This window comes from Oncorhynchus keta, unplaced genomic scaffold (genome assembly GCF_023373465.1).
Source record: "Oncorhynchus keta strain PuntledgeMale-10-30-2019 unplaced genomic scaffold, Oket_V2 Un_contig_383_pilon_pilon, whole genome shotgun sequence".
Taxonomy (NCBI): Eukaryota; Metazoa; Chordata; class Actinopteri; order Salmoniformes; family Salmonidae; genus Oncorhynchus; species Oncorhynchus keta.
This window is the reverse complement of record NW_026287457.1, coordinates 174,524-201,353: the sequence shown is the minus strand read 5'-3', so window position 1 is coordinate 201,353 and position 26,830 is coordinate 174,524. Positions and strand designations below refer to the sequence as shown.

Genomic DNA, 26,830 nt, shown 5'->3' with positions numbered 1-26,830 from the left:
AGTGTCTGAATGGTTGTTCTACAACAGGACCAGTGTCTGAATGGTTGTTCTACAACAGGACCAGTGTCTGAATGGTTGTTCTACAACAGGACCAGTGTCTGAATGGTTGTTCTACAACAGGACCAGTGTCTGAATGGTTGTTCTACAACAGGACCAGTGTCTGAATGGTTGTTCTACAACAGGACCAGTGTCTGAATGGTTGTTCTACAACAGGACCAGTGTCTGAATGGTTGTTCTACAACAGGACCAGTGTCTGAATGGTTGTTCTACAACAGGACCAGTGTCTGAATGGTTGTTCTACAACAGGACCAGTGTCTGAATGGTTGTTCTACAACAGGACCAGTGTCTGAATGGTTGTTCTACAACAGGACCAGTGTCTGAATGGTTGTTCTACAACAGGACCAGTGTCTGAATGGTTGTTCTACAACAGGACCAGTGTCTGAATGGTTGTTCTACAACAGGACCAGTGTCTGAATGGTTGTTCTACAACAGGACCAGTGTCTGAATGGTTGTTCTACAACAGGACCAGTGTCTGAATGGTTGTTCTACAACAGGACCAGTGTCTGAATGGTTGTTCTACAACAGGACCAGTGTCTGAATGGTTGTTCTACAACAGGACCAGTGTCTGAATGGTTGTTCTACAACAGGACCAGTGTCTGAATGGTTGTTCTACAACAGGACCAGTGTCTGAATGGTTGTTCTACAACAGGACCAGTGTCTGAATGGTTGTTCTACAACAGGACCAGTGTCTGAATGGTTGTTCTACAACAGGACCAGTGTCTGAATGGTTGTTCTACAACAGGACCAGTGTCTGAATGGTTGTTCTACAACAGGACCAGTGTCTGAATGGTTGTTCTACAACAGGACCAGTGTCTGAATGGTTGTTCTACAACAGGACCAGTGTCTGAATGGTTGTTCTACAACAGGACCAGTGTCTGAATGGTTGTTCTACAACAGGACCAGTGTCTGAATGGTTGTTCTACAACAGGACCAGTGTCTGAATGGTTGTTCTACAACAGGACCAGTGTCTGAATGGTTGTTCTACAACAGGACCAGTGTCTGAATGGTTGTTCTACAACAGGACCAGTGTCTGAATGGTTGTTCTACAACAGGACCAGTGTCTGAATGGTTGTTCTACAACAGGACCAGTGTCTGAATGGTTGTTCTACAACAGGACCAGTGTCTGAATGGTTGTTCTACAACAGGACCAGTGTCTGAATGGTTGTTCTACAACAGGACCAGTGTCTGAATGGTTGTTCTACAACAGGACCAGTGTCTGAATGGTTGTTCTACAACAGGACCAGTGTCTGAATGGTTGTTCTACAACAGGACCAGTGTCTGAATGGTTGTTCTACAACAGGACCAGTGTCTGAATGGTTGTTCTACAACAGGACCAGTGTCTGAATGGTTGTTCTACAACAGGACCAGTGTCTGAATGGTTGTTCTACAACAGGACCAGTGTCTGAATGGTTGTTCTACAACAGGACCAGTGTCTGAATGGTTGTTCTACAACAGGACCAGTGTCTGAATGGTTGTTCTACAACAGGACCAGTGTCTGAATGGTTGTTCTACAACAGGACCAGTGTCTGAATGGTTGTTCTACAACAGGACCAGTGTCTGAATGGTTGTTCTACAACAGGACCAGTGTCTGAATGGTTGTTCTACAACAGGACCAGTGTCTGAATGGTTGTTCTACAACAGGACCAGTGTCTGAATGGTTGTTCTACAACAGGACCAGTGTCTGAATGGTTGTTCTACAACAGGACCAGTGTCTGAATGGTTGTTCTACAACAGGACCAGTGTCTGAATGGTTGTTCTACAACAGGACCAGTGTCTGAATGGTTGTTCTACAACAGGACCAGTGTCTGAATGGTTGTTCTACAACAGGACCAGTGTCTGAATGGTTGTTCTACAACAGGACCAGTGTCTGAATGGTTGTTCTACAACAGGACCAGTGTCTGAATGGTTGTTCTACAACAGGACCAGTGTCTGAATGGTTGTTCTACAACAGGACCAGTGTCTGAATGGTTGTTCTACAACAGGACCAGTGTCTGAATGGTTGTTCTACAACAGGACCAGTGTCTGAATGGTTGTTCTACAACAGGACCAGTGTCTGAATGGTTGTTCTACAACAGGACCAGTGTCTGAATGGTTGTTCTACAACAGGACCAGTGTCTGAATGGTTGTTCTACAACAGGACCAGTGTCTGAATGGTTGTTCTACAACAGGACCAGTGTCTGAATGGTTGTTCTACAACAGGACCAGTGTCTGAATGGTTGTTCTACAACAGGACCAGTGTCTGAATGGTTGTTCTACAACAGGACCAGTGTCTGAATGGTTGTTCTACAACAGGACCAGTGTCTGAATGGTTGTTCTACAACAGGACCAGTGTCTGAATGGTTGTTCTACAACAGGACCAGTGTCTGAATGGTTGTTCTACAACAGGACCAGTGTCTGAATGGTTGTTCTACAACAGGACCTGTGTCTGAATGGTTGTTCTACAACAGGACCAGTGTCTGAATGGTTGTTCTACAACAGGACCAGTGTCTGAATGGTTGTTCTACAACAGGACCAGTGTCTGAATGGTTGTTCTACAACAGGACCAGTGTCTGAATGGTTGTTCTACAACAGGACCAGTGTCTGAATGGTTGTTCTACAACAGGACCAGTGTCTGAATGGTTGTTCTACAACAGGACCAGTGTCTGAATGGTTGTTCTACAACAGGACCAGTGTCTGAATGGTTGTTCTACAACAGGACCAGTGTCTGAATGGTTGTTCTACAACAGGACCAGTGTCTGAATGGTTGTTCTACAACAGGACCAGTGTCTGAATGGTTGTTCTACAACAGGACCAGTGTCTGAATGGTTGTTCTACAACAGGACCAGTGTCTGAATGGTTGTTCTACAACAGGACCAGTGTCTGAATGGTTGTTCTACAACAGGACCAGTGTCTGAATGGTTGTTCTACAACAGGACCAGTGTCTGAATGGTTCTACAACAGACCAGTGTCTGAATGGTTGTTCTACAACAGGACCAGTGTCTGAATGGTTGTTCTACAACAGGACCAGTGTCTGAATGGTTGTTCTACAACAGGACCAGTGTCTGAATGGTTGTTCTACAACAGGACCAGTGTCTGAATGGTTGTTCTACAACAGGACCAGTGTCTGAATGGTTGTTCTACAACAGGACCAGTGTCTGAATGGTTGTTCTACAACAGGACCCGTGTCTGAATGGTTGTTCTACAAAAGGACCAGTGTCTGAATGGTTGTTCTACAACAGGACCAGTGTCTGAATGGTTGTTCTACAACAGGACCAGTGTCTGAATGGTTGTTCTACAACAGGACCAGTGTCTGAATGGTTGTTCTATGGGGACCAGTGGAATGGTTGTTCTCAACCTGACCAGTGTCTGAATGGTTGTTCGACAACAGGACCAGTGTCTGAATGGTTGTTCTGGCAACAGGACCAGTGTCTGAATGGTTGTTCTACAACAGGACCAGTGTCTGAATGGTTGTTCTACAACAGGACCAGTGTCTGAATGGTTGTTCTACAACAGGACCAGTGTCTGAATGGTTGTTCTACAACAGGACCAGTGTCTGAATGGTCTACAACAGGACCAGTGTCTGAATGGTTGTTCTACAACAGGACCAGTGTCTGAATGGTTGTTCTACAACAGGACCAGTGTCTGAATGGTTGTTCTACAACAGGACCAGTGTCTGAATGGTTGTTCTACAACAGGACCAGTGTCTGAATGGTTGTTCTACAACAGGACCAGTGTCTGAATGGTTGTTCTACAACAGGACCAGTGTCTGAATGGTTGTTCTACAACAGGACCAGTGTCTGAATGGTTGTTCTACAACAGGACCAGTGTCTGAATGGTTGTTCTACAACAGGACCAGTGTCTGAATGGTTGTTCTACAACAGGACCAGTGTCTGAATGGTTGTTCTACAACAGGACCAGTGTCTGAATGGTTGTTCTACAACAGGACCAGTGTCTGAATGGTTGTTCTACAACAGGACCAGTGTCTGAATGGTTGTTCTACAACAGGACCAGTGTCTGAATGGTTGTTCTACAACAGGACCAGTGTCTGAATGGTTGTTCTACAACAGGACCAGTGTCTGAATGGTTGTTCTACAACAGGACCAGTGTCTGAATGGTTGTTCTACAACAGGACCAGTGTCTGAATGGTTGTTCTACAACAGGACCTGTGTCTGAATGGTTGTTCTACAACAGGACCAGTGTCTGAATGGTTGTTCTACAACAGGACCAGGACCTGTCTGAATGGTTGTTCTACAACAGGACCCGTATCTGAATGGTTGTTCTACAACAGGACCAGTGTCTGAATGGTTGTTCTACAACAGGACCTGTGTCTGAATGGTTGTTCTACAACAGGACCTGTGTCTGAATGGTTGTTCTACAACAGGACCAGGACCTGTGTCTGAATGGTTGTTCTACAACAGGACCAGTGTCTGAATGGTTGTTCTACAACAGGACCAGTGTCTGAATGGTTGTTCTACAACAGGACCCGTGTCTGAATGGTTGTTCTACAACAGGACCAGTGTCTGAATGGTTGTTCTACAGAAGGACCAGGACCTGTGTCTGAATGGTTGTTCTACAACAGGACCAGGACCTGTGTCTGAATGGTTGTTCTACAACAGGACCAGTGTCTGAATGGTTGTTCTACACCAGGACCAGGACCTGTGTCTGAATGGTTGTTCTACAACAGGACCAGGACCTGTGTCTGAATGGTTGTTCTACAACAGGACCAGTGTCTGAATGGTTGTTCTACAACAGGACCTGTGTCTGAATGGTTGTTCTACAACAGGACCTGTGTCTGAATGGTTGTTCTACAACAGGACCTGTGTCTGAATGGTTGTTCTACAACAGGACCAGGACCAGTGTCTGAATGGTTGTTCTACAACAGGACCAGTGTCTGAATGGTTGTTCTACAACAGGACCTGTGTCTGAATGGTTGTTATACAACAGGACCTGTGTCTGAATGGTTGTTCTACAACAGGACCAGTGTCTGAATGGTTGTTCTACAACAGGACCCGTGTCTGAATGGTTGTTCTACAACAGGACCAGGACCTGTGTCTGAATGGTTGTTCTACAACAGGACCTGTGTCTGAATGGTTGTTCTACAACAGGACCTGTGTCTGAATGGTTGTTCTACAATAGGACCAGGACCAGTGTCTGAATGGTTGTTCTACAATAGACCAGGACCTGTGTCTGAATGGTTGTTCTACAACAGGACCAGTGTCTGAATGGTTGTTCTACAACAGGACCTGTGTCTGAATGGTTGTTCTACAACAGGACCTGTGTCTGAATGGTTGTTCTACAACAGGACCTGTGTCTGAATGGTTGTTCTACAACAGGACCTGTGTCTGAATGGTTGTTCTACAATAGGACCAGGACCAGTGTCTGAATGGTTGTTCTACAACAGGACCAGGACCTGTCTGAATGGTTGTTCTACAACAGGACCAGTGTCTGAATGGTTGTTCTACAACAGGACCTGGACCTGTGTCTGAATGGTTGTTCTACAACAGGACCAGTGTCTGAATGGTTGTTCTACAACAGGACCAGTGTCTGAATGGTTGTTCTACAACAGGACCAGTGTCTGAATGGTTGTTCTACAACAGGACCAGTGTCTGAATGGTTGTTCTACAACAGGACCAGTGTCTGAATGGTTGTTCTACAACAGGACCGAATGGTTGTTCTACAACAGGACCAGTGTCTGAATGGTTGTTCTACAACAGGACCAGTGTCTGAATGGTTGTTCTACAACAGGACCTGTGTCTGAATGGTTGTTCTACAACAGGACCAGTGTCTGAATGGTTGTTCTACAACAGGACCAGTGTCTGAATGGTTGTTCTACAACAGGACCAGGACCAGTGTCTGAATGGTTGTTCTACAACAGGACCAGTGTCTGAATGGTTGTTCTACAACAGGACCAGTGTCTGAAGTAAGCCCAGCATGCCTCTAACTGACCTTCTCTGTGAGGGTGGATCTTGCTGGAGTCACTTACCCTGTCGAGGAGCTCCACTTGACCTCGACGCAGACTGAGCCATCTAGAGACAGATTCACAATAAATCACCTGAGGTGATAATGATGGGGGGTGGGGGTGATCAGCACCTCACCTGAGCTGTGAGACACCGTGATGATGGGGGAAGGGGGTCTCACCTGAGCTGTGAGAGGTGATGATGGGGAAGGGGGTCTCACCTGAGCTGTGAGAGGTGATGATGGGGGACTGTGAGAGGTGATGATGGGGGGGGGTCTCACCTGAGCTGTGAGAGGTGATGATGGGGGGAGGGGTCTCACCTGAGCTGTGAGAGGTGATGATGGGGGGAGGGGGTCTCCACCTGAGCCGTGAGAGGTGATGATGGGGGAGGGGGTCCTCACCTCTGAGGGGGTGGCCCGCAGACATACACCGCTGCCCACCTCCAGAGACTGTGTGAGGTCCAGGTCAAGGATCAGCAGGTAGCCAGATCACTGAGATCAACATCTTGGAACAGTCTGGAGTCAGACTGACCTCACAACAGCGTGTCACTGACCGAAGAACTTCTTGGGGGGCAGCCATCACTCTGTAAACCCCTACACTGGTAACAGGAGATCAGAAGAGTCAGCCATCCTCTGTAAACCTACGGGTAGACAGAGAAGAACCGAGTCAGCCATCCTCTGTAAACCTACAGGTAGAGGAGAGAAGAAGAGTCAGCCATCCTCTGTAAAACCTACAGGTAGAGGAGAAAGAAGAGTCAGCCATCCTCTGTAAACCTACAGGTAGAGGAGAGAAGAAGAGTCAGCCATCCTCTGTAAACCTACAGGTAGAGGAGAAGAAGAGTCACCATCCTCTATAAACCTACGGGTAGAGGAGAGAACAAGAGTCCGCATCCTAAATGGCACCACCGTATTCCCTAAATAGTGCACTCCTTTTGACCAGAAACCTATGGTAGTACACTATATTGAGAATAGCATGCCATTTGGGACACAGCCTATCACTTGACAAATACCGGCCTATCACCGACATCACAGGCAGATAGCACCGGCCTATCACTGACCGATAACACCGGCCTATCACTGACCGATAACACCGGCCTATCACTGACCGATAACACCGGCCTATCACTGACCGACAACACCGGCCTATCACTGACCGATAACACCGGCCTATCACTGACCGATAACACCGGCCTATCACTGACCGATAACACCGGCCTATCACTGACCGACAACACCGGCCTATCACTGACCGACAACACCGGCCTATCACTGACAGACAACACCGGCCTATCACTGACCGATAACACCGGCCTATCACTGACCGACAACACCGGCCTATCACTGACAGACAACACCGGCCTATCACTGACCGACAACACCGGCCTATCACTGACCGACAACACCGGCCTATCACTGACAGACAACACCGGCCTATCACTGACCGACAGATAACACCGGCCTATCACTGACCGACAGATAACACCGGCCTATCACTGACCGACAACACCGGCCTATCACTGACCGACAACACCGGCCTATCACTGACCGATAACACCGGCCTATCACTGACCGACAACACCGGCCTATCACTGACAGACAACACCGGCCTATCACTGACAGACAACACCGGCCTATCACTGACCGATAACACCGGCCTATCACTGACCGACAACACCGGCCTATCACTGACCGACAACACCGGCCTATCACTGACCGACAACACCGGCCTATCACTGACCGATAACACCGGCCTATCACTGACAGATAACACCGGCCTATCACAACACCGGCCTATCACTGACCGATAACACCGGCCTATCACTGACAGATAACACCGGCCTATCACTGACAGATAACACGGGCATATCACTGACCGATAACACCGGCCTATCACTGACCGATAACACCGGCCTATCACTGACAGATAACACCGGCCTATCACTGACCGACAACACCGGCCTATCACTGACCGACAACACCGGCCTATCACTGACAGATAACACCGGCCTATCACCGACAGATAACACCGGCCTATCACCGACAGATAACACCGGCCTATCACTGACAGATAACACCGGCCTATCACTGACAGATAACACCGGCCTATCACCGATAACACTGAGCTCAACGTAGACAGAATACAACCTCACTGTGTTATTCTAAAGTGAAATCAAAACATTATGAAAGTCAACTTACTAATTAAACTGTAGTGGAAACGTGTATACGCATTCACACACACCTGTTGGTGTCCCAGGTGATGACGTTTCCGTCAAAGCCAGAGGTGACGAGGAGTCGTGTGTTGGTGTCGTACTCTATGTTCTTGACCCAGCTGGCGTGACCGTGCAGAGAGCACACTTTAGAGTTGAGCTTCCTCAGGTCCCACAGAGCTATGGTGGTGTCATCAGAACACGTGGCAAACAAACGGTTGTCCAGAAACCTGTAGAGAGCAGAACATACATTATAATAACAACTTCTCTATCGTATTGGATGGAGGAGGTCCAGGGTCCCTCCCCTCGGACCTTAATCGTCTAATGAGTTTTGAAACAAACGCAAGAGAGGAATCAAGCTTGGATTCATTGAGATAGACATGAAGACCGAACCATGAGACATATGCAAATTGATTGCTCCACCATCTTAAACTCACACAAATTATCAAGGAACCTACCAGGTACAACCCTACATAAATTGATTGCTCCCCATCTTATCTTCAGAGTTAGTTCTGTTAGGTGACCTAAATCGGGATATGCTTATCACCCCGGCAGTCCTACAATCTAAGCTAGATGCCCTCAGACTCACACAAATTATCAAGGAACCTACCAGGTACAACCCTACATCCATAAACATGGGCACCCTCATAGATATTATCCTGACCAACTTATCCGTTCCCTAAAACACTTGTGCATGCAGGCCTTTTCTGATCGACCTGGCCCGGGTATCCTGGAAGGATTTTAACCTCATCCCATCAGTAGAGGATGCCTGGTTATTCATTAAAAGTGCTTTCCTCACCATCTTAAATAAGCATGACCCATTCAAAAAAAAAAAAAGTGTAGAACTATGAACAGCCCATGATTCACTTCAGACCTGACTGCCCTTGACCAGCACAAAAACATCCGGTGGCGTTCTGCATTAGCATCGAATAGCCCCGTGATATGCAACTTTCAGGGAAGTCAGGAACCAATATACACAGTCAGTTAGGAAAGCTAAGGCTAGCTTTTTCAAACAGACATTTGCATCCTGTAGATCTAACTCCAAAAAGTTCTGGGACACTGTAAAGTCCATGGAGAATAAGAGCACCTCCTCCCAGCTGCCCACTGCACTGAGGCTAGGAAACACTGTAAAGTCCATGGAGAATAAGAGCACCTCCTCCCAGCTGCCCACTGCACTGAGGCTAGGAAACACTGTTACCATGGAAATAAATCCACTATAGCTTGAGAATTTCAATGTTTTGGAAACATGTAAAGTTCCATGGAGCTACCCCAACTGCCACTGCACTGAGGGCTGGATAACTAGTAGACAAGGGAGAATAAGAGCACCTGATAACTAGTAGACAAGGGCTGGATAACTAGTGGAGAAGGGCTTCATAACTAGTAGACAAGGGCTGAATAACTAGTAGACAAGGGCTTGATAACTAGTAGACAAGGGCTGGATAACTGTAGACCAGGGCTTAAGATAACTAGTAGACAAGGGCTGGATAACTAGTAGACAAGAGAATAAAGGCCCTCCTCCCAGCTGGATAACTAGTAGACAAGGGCTGGATAACTAGTAGACAAGGGCTTGATAACTAGTAGACAAGGGCTGGATAACTAGTCGACAAGGGCTTCATAACTAGTAGACAAGGGCTGGATAACTAGTCGACAAGGGCTTGATAACTAGTAGACAAGGGCTGGATAACTAGTAGACAAGGGCTGGATAACTAGTCGACAAGGGCTTGATAACTAGTAACAAGGGCTGGATAACTAGTCTGACAAGGGCTGGATAACTAGTTACGACAAGGGCTTGATAACTAGTAAACAAGGGCTTGATAACTAGTTAACAAGGACAAGGGCTTGATAACTAGTTAACAAGGGCTTGATAACTAGTAGACAAGTGCTTGATAACTAGTAAACAAGTGCTTGATAACTAGTAAACAAGGGCTTGATAACTAGTAAACAAGGGCTTGATAACTAGTAAACAAGGGCTTGATAACTAGTAAACAAGGGCTTGATAACTAGTAAACAAGGGCTTGATAACTAGTAAACAAGGGCTTGATAACTAGTAGACAAGGGCTGGATAACTAGTCGACAAGGGCTTGATAACTAGTAGACAAGGGCTTGATAACTAGTAGACAAGGGCTGGATAACTAGTAGACAAGGGCTGGATAACTAGTAGACAAGGGCTTGATAACTAGTAGACAAGGGCTTGATAACTAGTAGACAAGGGCTGGATAACTAGTAGACAAGGGCTTGATAACTAGTAGACAAGGGCTTGATAACTAGTAAACAAGGGCTTGATAACTAGTTAACAAGGGCTTGATAACTAGTTAACAAGGGCTTGATAACTAGTTAACAAGGGCTTGATAACTAGTTAACAAGGGCTTGATAACTAGTTAACAAGGGCTTGATAACTAGTTAACAAGGGCTTGATAACTAGTTAACAAGGGCTTGATAACTAGTTAACAAGGGCTTGATAACTAGTTAACAAGGGCTTGATAACTAGTAAACAAGGGCTTGATAACTAGTAGACAAGGGCTTGATAACTCGCCACTTTCTACCATAGACAAGGGCTTGATAACTAGTTAACAAGGGCTTGATAACTAGTTAACAAGGGCTTGATAACTAGTTAACAAGGGCTTGATAACTAGTTAACAAGGGCTTGATAACTAGTTAACAAGGGCTTGATAACTAGTTAACAAGGGCTTGATAACTAGTTGACAAGGGGCTTGATAACTAGTTGACAAGGGCTTGATAACTAGTTGACAAGGGCTTGATAACTAGTTGACAAGGGCTTGATAACTAGTTGACAAGGGCTGGATAACTAGTAAACAAGGGCTTGATAACTAGTTGACAAGGGCTTGATAACTAGTTAACAAGGGCTTGATAACTAGTTAACAAGGGCTTGATAACTAGTAAACAAGGGCTTGATAACTAGTTGACAAGGGCTTGATAACTAGTTGACAAGGGCTGGATAACAAGTAAACAAGGGCTTGATAACTAGTAAACAAGGGCTGGATAACTAGTAAACAAGGGCTGGATAACTAGTAAACAAGGGCTCCCAGTAGCTGGATAACTAGTAGACAAGGGCTGGATAACTAGTCGACAAGGGCTTGATAACTAGTAAACAAGGGCTTGATAACTAGTTAACAAGGGCTTGATAACTAGTAAACAAGGGCTTGATAACTAGTTGACAAGGGCTTGATAACTAGTAAACAAGGGCTTGATAACTAGTAGACAAGGGCTTGATAACTAGTTGACAAGGGCTTGATAACTAGTAAACAAGGGCTTGATAACTAGTAAACAAGGGCTTGATAACTAGTAAACAAGGGCTTGATAACTAGTAAACAAGGGCTTGATAACTAGTAAACAAGGGCTTGATAACTAGTAAACAAGGGCTTGATAACTAGTAAACAAGGGCTTGATAACTAGTAAACAAGGGCTGGATAACTAGTCGACTCCCAGGGCTGGATAACTAGTAAACAAGGGCTGGATAACTAGTAAACAAGGGCTGGATAACTAGTAGACAAGGGCTGGATAACTAGTAGACAAGGGCTGGATAACTAGTAAACAAGGGCTGGATAACTAGTAAACAAGGGCTGGATAACTAGTAAACAAGGGCTGGATAACTAGTAGACAAGGGCTGGACAAGACTAGTTGACAAGGGCTGGATAACTAGTAGACAAGGGCTTGATAACTAGTAAACAAGGGCTGGATAACTAGTAAACAAGGGCTGGATAACTAGTAAACAAGGGCTGGATAACTAGTAAACAAGGGCTGGATAACTAGTAGACAAGGGCTGGATAACTAGTAGACAAGGGCTGGATAACTAGTCGACAAGGGCTTGATAACTAGTCGACAAGGGCTGGATAACTAGTCGACAAGGGCTTGATAACTAGTCGACAAGGGCTGGATAACTAGTCGACAAGGGCTGGATAACTAGTAGACAAGGGCTGGATAACTAGTCGACAAGGGCTGGATAACTAGTCGACAAGGGCTTGATAACTAGTAGACATACATGGAACGTCTGGATGTACCTGAGGAAAGGTTTGAGAAAGGCTGGGATAGAGAGAACACCAGTATCTGGGCGTGAAGAGACGTTGTCGCTGAGTATGAGGTGCCTCCACTCCCATTCAGACTCCCATTCAGACTCCCATTCAGACTCCCATTCAGACTCCCATTCAGACTCCCATTCGACTCCCATTCAGACTCCCAGTAGACTCCCATTCAGACTCCCATTAGACTCCCAGTAGACTCCCAGTAGACTCCCAGTAGACTCCCATTCAGACTCCCAGTAGACTCCCAGTAGACTCCCAGTAGACTCCCAGTAGACTCCCATTCAGACTCCCATTCAGACTCCCATTCAGACTCCCATTCAGACTCCCATTCAGACTCCCATTCAGACTCCCATTAGACTCCCAGTAGACTCCCATTAGACTCCCATTAGACTCCCATTCAGACTCCCATTCAGACTCCCATTCAGACTCCCATTCAGACTCCCATTCAGACTCCCAGTAGACTCCCAGTCAGACTCCCAGTAGACTCCCATTCAGACTCCCATTCAGACTCCCATTAGACTCCCATTAGACTCCCATTCAGACTCCCATTCAGACTCCCATTCAGACTCCCATTCAGACTCCCATTCAGACTCCCATTCAGACTCCCATTCAGACTCCCATTCAGACTCCCATTCAGACTCCCATTAGACTCCCATTAGACTCCCATTCAGACTCCCATTCAGACTCCCAGTAGACTCCCATTCAGACTCCCAGTAGACTCCCATTCAGACTCCCATTAGACTCCCATTCAGACTCCCATTCAGACTCCCATTAGACTCCCAGTAGACTCCCATTCAGACTCCCATTCAGACTCCCATTCAGACTCCCATTCAGACTCCCATTCAGACTCCCATTCAGACTCCCATTCAGACTCCCATTCAGACTCCCATTAGACTCCCATTAGACTCCCATTCAGACTCCCATTCAGACTCCCATTCAGACTCCCATTAGACTCCCATTCAGACTCCCATTCAGACTCCCATTCAGACTCCCATTCAGACTCCCATTAGACTCCCATTAGACTCCCATTAGACTCCCATTAGACTCCCATTCAGACTCCCATTCAGACTCCCATTCAGACTCCCATTCAGACTCCCAGTAGACTCCCATTCAGACTCCCATTCAGACTCCCATTCAGACTCCCATTCAGACTCCCATTAGACTCCCATTAGACTCCCATTAGACTCCCATTCAGACTCCCATTCAGACTCCCATTCAGACTCCCATTCAGACTCCCATTCAGACTCCCATTCAGACTCCCATTCAGACTCCCATTCAGACTCCCATTAGACTCCCATTCAGACTCCCATTCAGACTCCCATTCAGACTCCCATTCAGACTCCCATTCAGACTCCCAATCAGACTCCCATTCAGACTCCCATTCAGACTCCCATTCAGACTCCCATTCAGACTCCCATTCAGACTCCCAGTAGACTCCCATTCAGACTCCCATTCAGACTCCCATTCAGACTCCCATTAGACTCCCATTCAGACTCCCATTCAGACTCCCATTCAGACTCCCATTCAGACTCCCATTCAGACTCCCATTCAGACTCCCATTCAGACTCCCATTCAGACTCCCATTCAGACTCCCATTCAGACTCCCATTCAGACTCCCATTCAGACTCCCATTCAGACTCCCATTCAGACTCCCATTAGACTCCCATTCAGACTCCCATTCAGACTCCCATTCAGACTCCCATTCAGACTCCCATTCAGACTCCCATTCAGACTCCCAGTAGACTCCCATTCAGACTCCCATTCAGACTCCCATTCAGACTCCCATTAGACTCCCATTAGACTCCCAGTAGACTCCCAGTAGACTCCCAGTAGACTCCCAGTAGACTCCCATTCAGACTCCCATTCAGACTCCCATTCAGACTCCCAGTAGACTCCCAGTAGACTCCCAGTAGACTCCCAGTAGACTCCCATTCAGACTCCCATTCAGACTCCCATTAGACTCCCATTCAGACTCCCATTCAGACTCCCATTCAGACTCATTCAGACTCCCATTAGACTCCCATTAGACTCCCATTCAGACTCAGACTCCCATTCAGACTCCCATTCAGACTCCCATTCAGACTCCCATTCAGACTCCCAGTAGACTCCCAGTAGACTCCCAGTAGACTCCCATTCAGACTCCCATTCAGACTCCCATTAGACTCCCATTCAGACTCCCATTCAGACTCCCATTAGACTCCCAGTAGACTCCCAGTAGACTCCCAGTAGACTCCCATTAGACTCCCATTAGACTCCCATTAGACTCCCAGTAGACTCCCAGTAGACTCCCAGTAGACTCCCATTAGACTCCCAGTAGACTCCCAGTAGACTCCCAGTAGACTCCCAGTAGACTCCCATTAGACTCCCAGTAGACTCCCAGTAGACTCCCATTCAGACTCCCATTCAGACTCCCATTCAGACTCCCAGTAGACTCCCAGTAGACTCCCATTCAGACTCCCATTAGACTCCCATTAGACTCCCATTAGACTCCCATTAGACTCCCAGTAGACTCCCAGATTCAGACTCCCAGTAGACTCCCATTAGACTCCCATTAGACTCCCAGTAGACTCCCAGTAGACTCCCAGTAGACTCCCAGTAGACTCCCAGTAGACTCCCAGTAGACTCCCATTAGACTCCCATTCAGACTCCCATTAGACTCCCATTAGACTCCCATTCAGACTCCCATTCAGACTCCCAGTAGACTCCCAGTAGACTCCCAGTAGACTCCCATTAGACTCCCATTAGACTCCCAGTAGACTCCCATTCAGACTCCCATTCAGACTCCCATTCAGACTCCCATTCAGACTCCCATTAGACTCCCATTCAGACTCCCATTCAGACTCCCATTAGACTCCCAGTAGACTCCCATTAGACTCCCAGTAGACTCCCATTAGACTCCCATTAGACTCCCATTAGACTCCCATTAGACTCCCAGTAGACTCCCAGTAGACTCCCATTAGACTCCCATTAGACTCCCATTAGACTCCCATTAGACTCCCATTAGACAGCTCTGCGAGTGTTATGTCAAAAATGTCTGACCTCTGACCTCTGCCTGGCAGTAATGATTGATTGCTGTTGTGCTGAATAGGCACATTTTTGTATGCTTGTACATTTGTACTTAGCCATTCTTTGGAAGGACATCATAAATGATCGTAGTTGCTCAGCGAAACTCTATATTTGGTAAATACCTAACATATTTTGAGGTAAAGCTTGCAGAGCTGTCTAACGGGAGTTTCCCAGGGTGTTTGAGAGGAGACAAGACATACTCATCGTCGACACCTCTAAACGCCCAGATACTGGGGCAGAGAACACATCTATGGTACCTGATGTTATTGACACAGTCTTCATGAGCCTCCACCAGGGTCTTGATGTGCTTGGAAGAGATGGGATCGAACAGGAGAACCTCCGTCTGTTCACAGGCCACTGTCAGGACAGACCTGGGGAGTGGTGAGATATAAAGGTCACAACGACAGGCCCAGTCTGTATTATGTTTCGTGTGGACCCCAGGAAGAGTAGCTGCTGCTTTTGCAACAACTAATGGGGATCCTAATTCAATACCAAAATACCTCGCCTAGGTCAACTTGTGTAATGTACAATGTCTGTCTGTGGATTGTGACACCTGATCATACAACTTTAGCTTTCCTATTACCATTTTGCACAAATATGGATAAAACTTCGGTCTAAAAATGGACAAACACGGTAACATCCATTGTCATCCTGTCCTTACCCGTCGGGGGAGTATTCCAAATTGAACACTGCGCCATGAGTTTGGGTACTGAGATTGACCGAGTCTGCAGCCGGACTCATGGAAGAATACAAGTTCGTCATTGTCCTAAAGTTATCTCTGGATGGGTCCACGAACAGCCCTCTCCTTATAGTCCTGCTCTGTAGCATGGAGAACAGGCTGTTGGAGCTCGTCTCGACCGAACCAGGGCCAGCCATAGAGGTACCCCTCCCTTGCCCCGAGGCGCCTGGTACATTCGGCGGACACCGGGGATTGTCCTGCGCGGCTGCCGAATCCGCCCTGGAGCTTCTCGGGTGAAGACTACTCTCCTCTCGGCTGCTCTGCGGAGGACGCGCCGGTGTCTTGTCTTCATCGGCGGAATCGTCGGTCTGCGGGTCCTGTTCCTTGTCCGACACCCGGCTGCTGGACGTGGTGTCCTGCGACTCGTCCGGGTCCACGCTGTCGCTCTGCTGCTCCGAGCTCATTGTGGCTGTTCTCGCCGACGGGGTGCCTGTGCAGGCCCCTTGTTTCAACAGATAGTGGCTCGGTTCAACAACGAATTGTGCAATGATTGTATCTCGAATACACCTTTACCTCTACTCCGTTAAGACAATCCCCACCCCCCACCCCCCCAATAACAAAAAACCGTGGGTGGAATTTGACGAAACGAGACAAGAGACGGAATGGCTATTTGATGTAGCTAAGCACACAACACTGGAGCAAAAATAAACCAAGTGCTGTGACGGAGTTCAGCTTCCTTCTTCTTCTTCCGCGGAATTTCAGTGGTCAAAAACGAAGATAATAAATTGGATACCTCCACCTCGTGGACATAGTTAATACTTTCATTTCATAAACAAAACTCTAAATCAAATTTGGTTTGTCACAAGCACCGAATATAACGAGTGTAGAGTTAACCGTGACATGCTACTTTAAGAGTTCTTCACAACGATGCAGAATTTTAAAAATATATAACACATTTTTAAAAAGTAACACAAGAATGGAGCTTTATACAGGGATTACAATATCAATGCTATTACCAGGTCAAATGTTGTATTTATTTCTTTATTTGTATTTCACCTTTATTTAACTTGGCAAGTCAGTTAAGAACAAATTTTTATTTACAATGACGGCCTACCAATATTTGAGGTACGAGATATTTGAGGTAAATATGCACATGAAGGCAGGGTAAAGTGACATCAGGATAGAACATAATAAGGTATTTGAGGTATATATGTACACGAAGGCAGGGTAAAGTGACTAGACATCAGGATAGATAATAATAAGGTATTTGAGGTAGATATGTACATGAAGGCAGGGTAAAGTGACTAGACATCAGGATAGATAATAATAAGGTATTTGAGGTAGATATGTACATGAAAGCAGGGTAAAGTGACTAGACATCAGGATAGATAATAATAAGGTATTAGAGGTAGATATGTACACGAAGGCAGGGTAAAGTGACTAGACATCAGGATAGATAATAAGGTATTTGAGGTAGATATGTACATGAAGGCAGGGTAAAGTGACATCAGGATAGAACATAATAAGGTATTTGAGGTATATATGTACACGAAGGCAGGGTAAAGTGACTAGACATCAGGATAGATAATAATAAGGTATTTGAGGTAGATATGTACATGAAAGCAGGGTAAAGTGACTAGACATCAGGATAGATAATAATAAGGTATTTGAGGTAGATATGTACATGAAAGCAGGGTAAAGTGACTAGGCATCAGGATAGATCATAATAAGATATTAGAGGTAGATATGTACACGAAGGCAGGGTAAAGTGACTAGACATCAGGATAGATAATAAGGTATTTGAGGTAGATATGTACATGAAGGCAGGGTAAAGTGACCCTGAGAGCGAGAGTAGAGGCAGGTAGCTGGGTCCAGGGGCAGGCAGAAGGTCATACACAGGAGGAGGCAGGTAGCTGGGTCCAGGGGCAGGCAGAAGGTCATACACAGGAGGAGGCAGGTAGCTGGGTCCAGGGGCAGGCAGAAGGTCACACACAGGAGGAGGCAGGTAGCTGGGTCCAGGGGCAGGCAGAAGGTCATACACAGGAGGAGGCAGGTAGCTGGGTCCAGGGGCAGGTATCTGGGTCCAGGTGCAGGTAGCTGGGTCCAGGGGCAGGCAGCAGGTCATACACAGGGGGAGGCACAAACATTGGCACAGACACATTTCCTAATAATTGCTCCCACAGTTGATTTCTTCAAACCAAGCTACTTACCTATTGCAGATTCAGTCTTCCCAGCCTGGTGCAGGTCTACAATTTTGTTTCTGGTTTCCTTTGACAGCTCTTTGGTCTTGGCCATAGTGGAGTTTGGAGTGTGATTGTTTGAGGTTGTGGACAGGTGTCTTTTATACTGATAACAAGTTCAAACAGGTGCCATTAATACAGGTAACGAGTGGAGGACAGAGGAGCCTCTTTAAGAAGAAGTTACAGGTCTGTGAGAGCCAGAAATCTTGCTTGTTTGTAGGTGACCAAATACTTATTTTCCACCATCATTTCCAAAAATCCTACAATGTGATTTAAAAAAAAAAAAAAGTTTCATTTTGTCTGTCATAGTTGAATTGTACCTATGATGAAAATTACAGGCCTCTCTCATCTTTTTAAGTGGGAGAACTTGCACAATTGGTGGCTGACTTTGTTGCCCCACTGTATGTGGTAGTGGTGAAGTAGGGGCCTGAGGGCACACAGTGTGTGTTGAAATCTGTGAATGTATTGTAATAAACTGGTATAAACTGCCTTAACTTTGGGTAATGGGGATCTGTAATAAATACAAATGCATAGGTGTTTATTTTGTCCAGGTGTGAAAGGGCAGTGTGGAGTGCGATAGAGATTGAATCATCTGTGGATCTGTTGGTGTGGTATGCAAATAGAGAGGGTCTAGGGATTCTGGGATGAGAGTGATGATGTCGACCTTGCCAAGGCTTTCGACTCTGTCAATCACCATATTCTTATCGGCAGACTCAGTAGCCTCGGTTTTTCGGATGACTGCCTTGCCTGGTTCACCAATTACTTTGCAGACAGAGTTCAGTGTGTCAAATCGGAGGGCATGTTGTCCGGTCCTCTGGCAGTCTCTATGGGGGTGCCACAGGGTTCAATTCTCGGGCCGACTCTTTTCTCTGTATATATCAATGATGTTGCTCTTGCTGCGGGCGATTCCCTGATCCACCTCTACGCAGACGACACCATTGTATACACTTTCGGCCCGTCCTTGGACACTGTGCTATCTAACCTCCAATCGAGCTTCAATGCCATACAACACTCCTTCCGTGGCCTCCAACTGCTCTTAAACGCTAGTAAAACCAAATGCATGCTTTTCAACCGATCGCTGCCTGCACCCGCATGACCGACTAGCATCACCACCATGGATGGTTCCGACCTTGAATATGTGGACACCTATAAGTACCTAGGTGTCTGGCTAGACTGCAAACTCTCCTTCCAGACCCATATCAAACATCTCCAATCGAAAATCAAATCAAGAATCGGCTTTCTATTCCGCAACAAAGCCTCCTTCACTCACGCTGCCAAGCTTACCCTAGTAAAACTGACTATCCTACCGATCCTCGACTTCGGCGATGTCATCTACAAAATTGCTTCCAACATTCTTCTCAGCAAACTGGATGCAGTTTATCACAGTGCCATCCGTTTTTTCACTAAAGCACCTTATACTACCCACCACTGCGACTTGTATGCTCTAGTCGGCTGGCCCTAGCTACATATTCGTCGCCAGACCCACTGGCTCCAGGTCATCTACAAGGCCATGCTAGGCAAAGCTCCGCCTTATCTCAGCTCACTGGTCACGATGGCAACACCCATCCGTAGCACGCGCTCCAGCAGGTGTATCTCATTGATCATCCCTAAAGCCAACACCTCATTCGGCCGCCTTTCGTTCCAGTACTCTGCTGCCTGTGACTGTAACGAATTGCAAAAATCGCTGAAGTTGGAGACTTTTATCTCCCTCACCAACTTCAAACATCAGCTAGCTGAGCAGCTAACCGATCGCTGCAGCTGTACATAATCTATTGGTAAATAGCACACCCATTTTCACCTACCTCATCCCCACAGTTTTTATTTATTTACTTTTCTGCTCTTTTGCACACCAATATCTCTACCTGTACATGACCATCTGATCATTTATCACTCCAGTGTTAATCTGCAACATTGTAATTATTCGCCAACCTCATGCCTTTTGCACACAATGTATATAGACTCCCCTTTTTTCTCTGTGTTACTGACTTGTTAATTGTTTACTCCATGTGTAACTCTGTGTTGTCTGTTCACACTGCTATGCTTTATCTTGGCCAGGTCGCAGTTGCAAATGAGAACCTGTTCTCAACTAGCCTACCTGGTTAAATAAAGGTGAAATAAAAATATATATTTTTTAAATGTGAGCCATTGATGTGAGCCATTGCCAGCCATTTAGGCAGGTTACCTTGGTGTTCTTGGGCACAAGGACAAAGCAAAACAGTCCTGTAGTTTAGCATCTGCTTCATCTGGCCACTTTTTTAGTCACTGGTGCTTCCTGCTTTAGTTTTTGCTTGTAAGCAGGAATCAGGAGGATAGAATTATGATCAGATTTACCAAATGGAGGGCGAGGGAGAGGTGTTTACAATTTTACCAAATGGAGGGCGAGGGAGAGGTGTTTACAATTTTGTGGAAAAATTTTGTGGAAAAACACTAATGATCCCTGGTGCTGAATCCAATCTTCAGCTTGTTATATGAAATCTATGGACAAAGGTCTGTAAACACACTAATGATCCCAGATCATTAGCTGGAACCAGGCCCAGATCCCAGATCATTAGCTGGAACCAGCCCAGATCCCAGATCATTAGCTGGAACCAGGCCCAGATCCTAGATCATTAGCTGGAACCAGGCCCAGATCCCCCAGATCATTAGCTGGAACCAGGCCCAGATCATCATAGCTGGAACCAGGCCCAGATCCCAGATCATTAGCTGGAACCAGGCCCAGATCCTAGATCATTAGCTGGAACCAGGCCCAGATCCTAGATCATTAGCTGGAACCAGGCCCAGATCCCAGATCATTAGCTGGAACCAGGCCCAGATCCCTGATCATTAGCTGGAACCAGGCCCAGATCCCCAGGCCCAGATCATTAGCTGGAACCAGGCCCAGATCCCTGATCATTAGCTGGAACCAGGCCCAGATCCTAGATCATTAGCTGGAACCAGGCCCAGATCCTAGATCATTAGCTGGAACCAGGCCCAGATCCTAGATCATTAGCTGAACCAGGCCCAGATCCCTGATCATTAGCTGGAACCAGGCCCAGATCCCTGTCATTAGCTGGAACCAGGCCCAGATCCCAGATCATTAGCTGGAACCAGGCCCAGATCCCTGTCATTAGCTGGAACCAGGCCCAGATCCCTGTCATTAGCTGGAACCAGGCCCAGATCCTAGATCATTAGCTGTAACCAGGCCCAGATCCTAGATCATTAGCTGGAACCAGGCCCAGATCCCAGATCATTAGCTGGAACCAGGCCCATCCCTGATCATTAGCTGGAACCAGCTGGAACCAGGCCCAGATCCCTGATCATTAGCTGGAACCAGGCCCAGATCCCTGTCATTAGCTGGAACCAGGCCCAGATCCCTGATCATTAGCTGGAACCAGGCCCAGATCCCAGATCATTAGCTGGAACCAGGCCCAGATCCCTGTCATTAGCTGGAACCAGGCCCAGATCCCTGTCATTAGCTGGAACCAGGCCCAGATCCCAGATCATTAGCTGGAGAAGGAAACTGAGATTTTACGGAAAAAGATCAGGGTGCCTTGTGAGAATCAGGCGACGAGTGGCTAATCTGCCTTTGTCTTCCGTCATTCGCTGGAAAATAACTGGGTTGGACTTTAAGCACGTTTATCCTACCAACTAAAAATGATTAAAAACTGCAATAACGTTGGAAAGTCCATCATGGCGGAACTTATGGGTTCTTTAGGTAAATGTGTTTGTTGTGAAAAGAGGGAAATATGTAACATTTCATGGGTTGAAAAGTTGCATCTTCGATTCTACGGTATGGCGCCACCGTGTGGCCAATTTGCATGGGATTCGGGAGGGTGTGGGGCTTTGGTCCTTTAAATGCCAGGTGGCACCCTCCTGGGCCTTGGGTTATGGCATCGGGAGCGGAACTTATGGGTTCTTTAGGTAAATGTGTTTGTTGTGAAAAGAGGAAATATGTACCATATTTTTTTTCATTTTTTTTATTTTTTTATATAAATTGGCAGAAATTAAAAAAACATATTTTTGCTTTGTCAATATGGGGTATTGTGTGTAGATTGATGAGGGAAAAACCGATTTAATACATTTTAGAATAAGGCTGTAACGTAACAAAATGGGGTAAAAGACAAGGGGTCTGAATACTTTCTGAATGCACTGTACATCGACAGACCTAGTGTTTGTGTTGTGTGCCTCAATGTTCATTCTTTCTGTGCTATAATGAACAACTGGAACCTGTTGTGTGTCTGTGTGTTTCTGTCTCCCAGCCTACAGGGGGCGCCCAAGCACGTGCTGCTACATGCTGAGGAGGAGTCTCAAGTGGAACGACCCACGCCCCTGACCCCAGACCTTCCCTACCCTCTCCTCCACCACCTCTTTAACTCCCATATTAGAGCGCCTCAACCTGGGACCCACTCTATAAAATAGCCTGGTAAAACCAGTCTGAATGATGAGCGCATCTTTGAAACAGTGTTGAGAATGTTGATTCAGGTTGGTTCAACCAGGCTATGTAACCAGGTGACTCCTAGCCTGAAAATCCAGATCTGTTTTGTACTAACATTCCACTCGTGTACTCTGTTGTCATATGTCAATGTTTGACAATGACACGGAGTGGAATGATAGCACAAACAGACTGGTATCCAGGCTAAGGTGATCATCCATATCAGAGAATAATGATGATGAATCTGTTGGAATCCAACCTGTTGTTTTGTTATGAAAGGAGAGATGTCTAGTTTTTTTTTGCCAACTAACACATCTCTTCTTGTCCATGGTTCACTCATCACGAATGAATAAACCGAGTGGCAGTTGCTCCAACCACTGACCAAGTAAGACACAGGAACACGGGACTAACTGACTGACTGACTTACTGTTAACAAAGAAAATAAACTTGGCTCCAGGTATGAGAGCCATTGTTATGTTTTTGCTATTGAAACATTTGCGCAGATACACTTTAAAATGGATCAAACCCTGACTCGTACAAAAATACATTGTTTGCTACTGTATGGCATGGGTGTAACGTCGTTCTTCGTTTGTAGAAAGAGAGTCGGACCGAAATGCAGCGTGGTGGTTACTCATGACTTTAATAGAAAAAGTGACACATGAAATAACTGATACAAATACAAGAAACAACAAACGGAACGTGAAACCTAAATACACAGTGAAACCCAGGCTACCTAAATACGGTTCCCCATCAGAGACAACAAGAATCACCTGACTCTGATTGAGAACCGCCTCAGGCAGCCAAGCCTATACTCGACACACCCCTAATCAACCACAATCCCAATGCCTACAAAAACCCCAATACGACAATACAATAAACCCATGTCACACCCTGGCCTGAACAAATATTTAAAGAAAACACAAAATACTAAGACCAAGGCGTGACAATTGGTGAAAAGATGTGTTTTTTTTGTGAATGTTTGGAGGGAAGTCGGGATGCTAGTGTCTTGTTGAGCATCTCCTCTTTCTTTCTTGATTTGTTTTTGTCATTTAACCTCTTGGTTTCATCTTGTCATGTAACCTCTTGGTTTATTTGAGTCATTTAACCTCTTGGTTTCTTCTTGTCATGTAACCTCTTGGTTTATTTGAGTAATTTAACCTCTTGGTTTCTTCTTGTCATGTAAACTCTTGGTTTATTTGAGTAATTTAACCTCTTGGTTTATTTTAGTAATTTAACCACTTGGTTTATTTTAGTAATTTAACCTCTTGGTTTCGTCTTGTCATGTAACCTCTTGGTTTATTTGAGTCATTTAACCTCTTGGTTTCGTCTTGTCATATAACCTCTTGGTTTATTTTAGTAATTTAACCTCTTGGTTAATTTTAGTCATTTAAGCACTTGGTTTATTTTAGTAATTTAACCTCTTGGTTTCTTCTTGTCATTTAACCTCTTGGTTTATTTTAGTCATTTAACCTCTTGGTTTCTTCTTGTCATATAACCTCTTGGTTTATTTTAGTCATTTAACCTCTTGGTTTATTTTAGTCATTTAACCTCTTGGTTTCTTCTTGTCATATAACCTCTTGGTTTATTTTAGTCATTTAACCTCTTGGTTTCTTCTTGTCATATAACCTCTTGGTTTATTTTAGTCATTTAACCTCTTGGTTTATTTTAGTCATTTAACCTCTTGGTTTCTTCTTGTCATATAACCTCTTGGTTTATTTTAGTCATTTAACCTCTTGGTTTCTTCTTGTCATATAACCTCTTGGTTTATTTTAGTCATTTAACCTCTTGGTTTCTTCTTGTCATATAACCTCTTGGTTTATTTTAGTCATTTAACCTCTTGGTTTATTTTAGTCATTTAACCTCTTGGTTTCTTCTTGTCATATAACCTCTTTGCTTTCAACCGTGATTTGCTTATTCACCAGGCTAGGCTAGCCAGTCACAGAGTAGATAAATTAAGATTTGAAACCTCTCTAAGGTGTCAAGGCATGGTCCATTTTTCTGGGACATATTTCAGTACAATGGAGTGTAATTACTTGTGTTTTAAGGAGTTTTTCATTTTAAGAGTATTTCCACATGTCAGTTGTTGAGTGATAATTACACATTTTTATGATGTTTGCAATAGTGTTTTTTTTTAAAGTGGTTCTATCTGAATTTTCTGGGGTAGACTGTTGATGCTCCCTGATATTGTAACGTTTGTTGAAGGATAGTGGGACGTGTTGTGGTCTGAGATTTGCCATTCTGAGATTCGGTTTTGCAGTGATGGAAAACTGAAGAACACAGAGACCTAACGGTGTGTGTTCTAGAATGTGTTCTAGTGACGGTTCTAGGATGTGTTCTAGTGACGGTTCTAGAATGTGTTCTAGTGACGGTTCTAGGATGTGTTCTACTGACGGTTCTAGAATGTGTTCTAGTGACGGTTCTAGGATGTGTTCTACTGACGGTTCTAGAATGTGTTCTAGTGACGGTTCTAGAATGTGTTCTAGTGACGGTTCTAGAATATTTTCTAGTGACGGTTCTAGGATGTGTTCTACTGACGGTTCTAGAATGTGTTCTAGTGACGGTTCTAGAATGTGTTCTAGTGACGGTTCTAGAATGTGTTCTAGTGACAGTTCTAGAATGTGTTCTAGTGACGGTTCTAGAATGTGTTCTAGTGACGGTTCTAGGATGTGTTCTACTGACGGTTCTAGAATATTTTCTAATGATGGTTCTAGGATGTGTTCTACTGACGGTTCTAGAATGTGTTCTAGTGACGGTTCTAGAATGTGTTCTAGTGACGGTTCTAGAATGTGTTCTAGTGACGGTTCTAGAATGTGTTCTACTGACGGTTCTAGAATATTTTCTAATGACGGTTCTAGGATGTGTTCTACTGACGGTTCTAGAATGTGTTCTAGTGACGGTTCTAGAATGTGTTCTAGTGACGGTTCTATTATATTTTCTAGTGACGGTTCTATTATATTTTCTAGTGTCGGTTCACTGTGTTCCTATACATGAACAGGTGTGTATGATGAGGGTAGATAATGTGTCCTCATTGTTGAGACAGGCGTGATAACAATTCAAACGTAATCCCTGTTTGTTCGTTTATTTGATTTCACCTTTATTGAACTCATATGAATGAGTGGGATTGTACTTACTAGTCATTATTGGGTATTGCTGTGAATCTAGTGTGGAAGGCATCCAGAATGTGGGTGTTTGTTTAAATAGAGCAGGGAGGCTATCCCACAGTAAGTAAGTCCCACAGTAAGTGTTTAAATAGAGCAGGGAGGCTATCCCACAGTAAGTAAGTCCCACAGTAAGTAAGTCCCACAGTAAGTAAGTCCCACAGTAAGTGTTTAAATAGAGTAGGGAGGCTATCCCACAGTAAGTAAGTCCCACAGTAAGTAAGTCCCACAGTAAGTAAGTCCCACAGTAAGTAAGTCCCACAGTAAGTAAGTCCCACAGTAAGTGTTTAAATAGAGTAGGGAGGCTATCCCACAGTAAGTAAGTCCCACAGTAAGTAAGTCCCACAGTAAGTAAGTCCCACAGTAAGTAAGTCCCACAGTAAGTAAGTCCCACAGTAAGTGTTTAAATAGAGCAGGGAGGCTATCCCACAGTAAGTAAGTCCCACAGTAAGTAAGTCCCACAGTAAGTAAGTCCCACAGTAAGTAAGTCCCACAGTAAGTAAGTCCCACAGTAAGTAAGTCCCACAGTAAGTGTTTAAATAGAGTAGGGAGGCTATCCCACAGTAAGTAAGTCCCACAGTAAGTAAGTCCCACAGTAAGTAAGTCCCACAGTAAGTAAGTCCCACAGTAAGTAAGTCCCACAGTAAGTAAGTCCCACAGTAAGTGTTTAAATAGAGTAGGGAGGCTATCCCACAGTAAGTAAGTCCCACAGTAAGTAAGTCCCACAGTAAGTAAGTCCCACAGTACAGTAAGTAAGTCCCACAGTAAGTAAGTCCCACAGTAAGTAAGTCCCACAGTAAGTGTTTAAATAGAGCAGGGAGGCTATCCCACAGTAAGTAAGTCCCACAGTAAGTAAGTCCCACAGTAAGTAAGTCCCACAGTAAGTGTTTAAATAGAGCAGGGAGGATATCCCACAGTAAGTAAGTCCCACAGTAAGTAAGTCCCACAGTAAGTGTTTAAATAGAGCAGGGAGGATATCCACAGTAAGTGTTTAAATAGAGCAGGGAGGATATCCCACAGTAAGTGTTTAAATAG

The 26,830-nt window shown here is 45.3% G+C and overlaps 1 protein-coding gene across 1 annotated transcript in view; it reads right to left on the bottom strand.

Annotated features, from left to right (window-relative positions):
• wdr32 (WD repeat domain 32) overlaps window positions 1-16,757 on the bottom strand; it is a 36,837-nt gene extending 20,080 nt beyond the window's left edge. The window contains exons 1-8 of the mRNA XM_052508660.1: window positions 15,969-16,757; window positions 15,565-15,678; window positions 8,234-8,431; window positions 6,799-6,812; window positions 6,527-6,588; window positions 6,316-6,444; window positions 6,135-6,244; window positions 5,986-6,065 (exon numbers count right to left, since the gene is read on the bottom strand). Coding sequence (XP_052364620.1) covers window positions 5,986-6,065; window positions 6,135-6,244; window positions 6,316-6,444; window positions 6,527-6,588; window positions 6,799-6,812; window positions 8,234-8,431; window positions 15,565-15,678; window positions 15,969-16,450 — 1,189 coding nt within the window. The 5' untranslated portion in view covers window positions 16,451-16,757. The remainder of the gene's footprint in view (window positions 1-5,985; window positions 6,066-6,134; window positions 6,245-6,315; window positions 6,445-6,526; window positions 6,589-6,798; window positions 6,813-8,233; window positions 8,432-15,564; window positions 15,679-15,968) is intronic.
• Window positions 16,758-26,830: the final 10,073 nt, after the last annotated feature.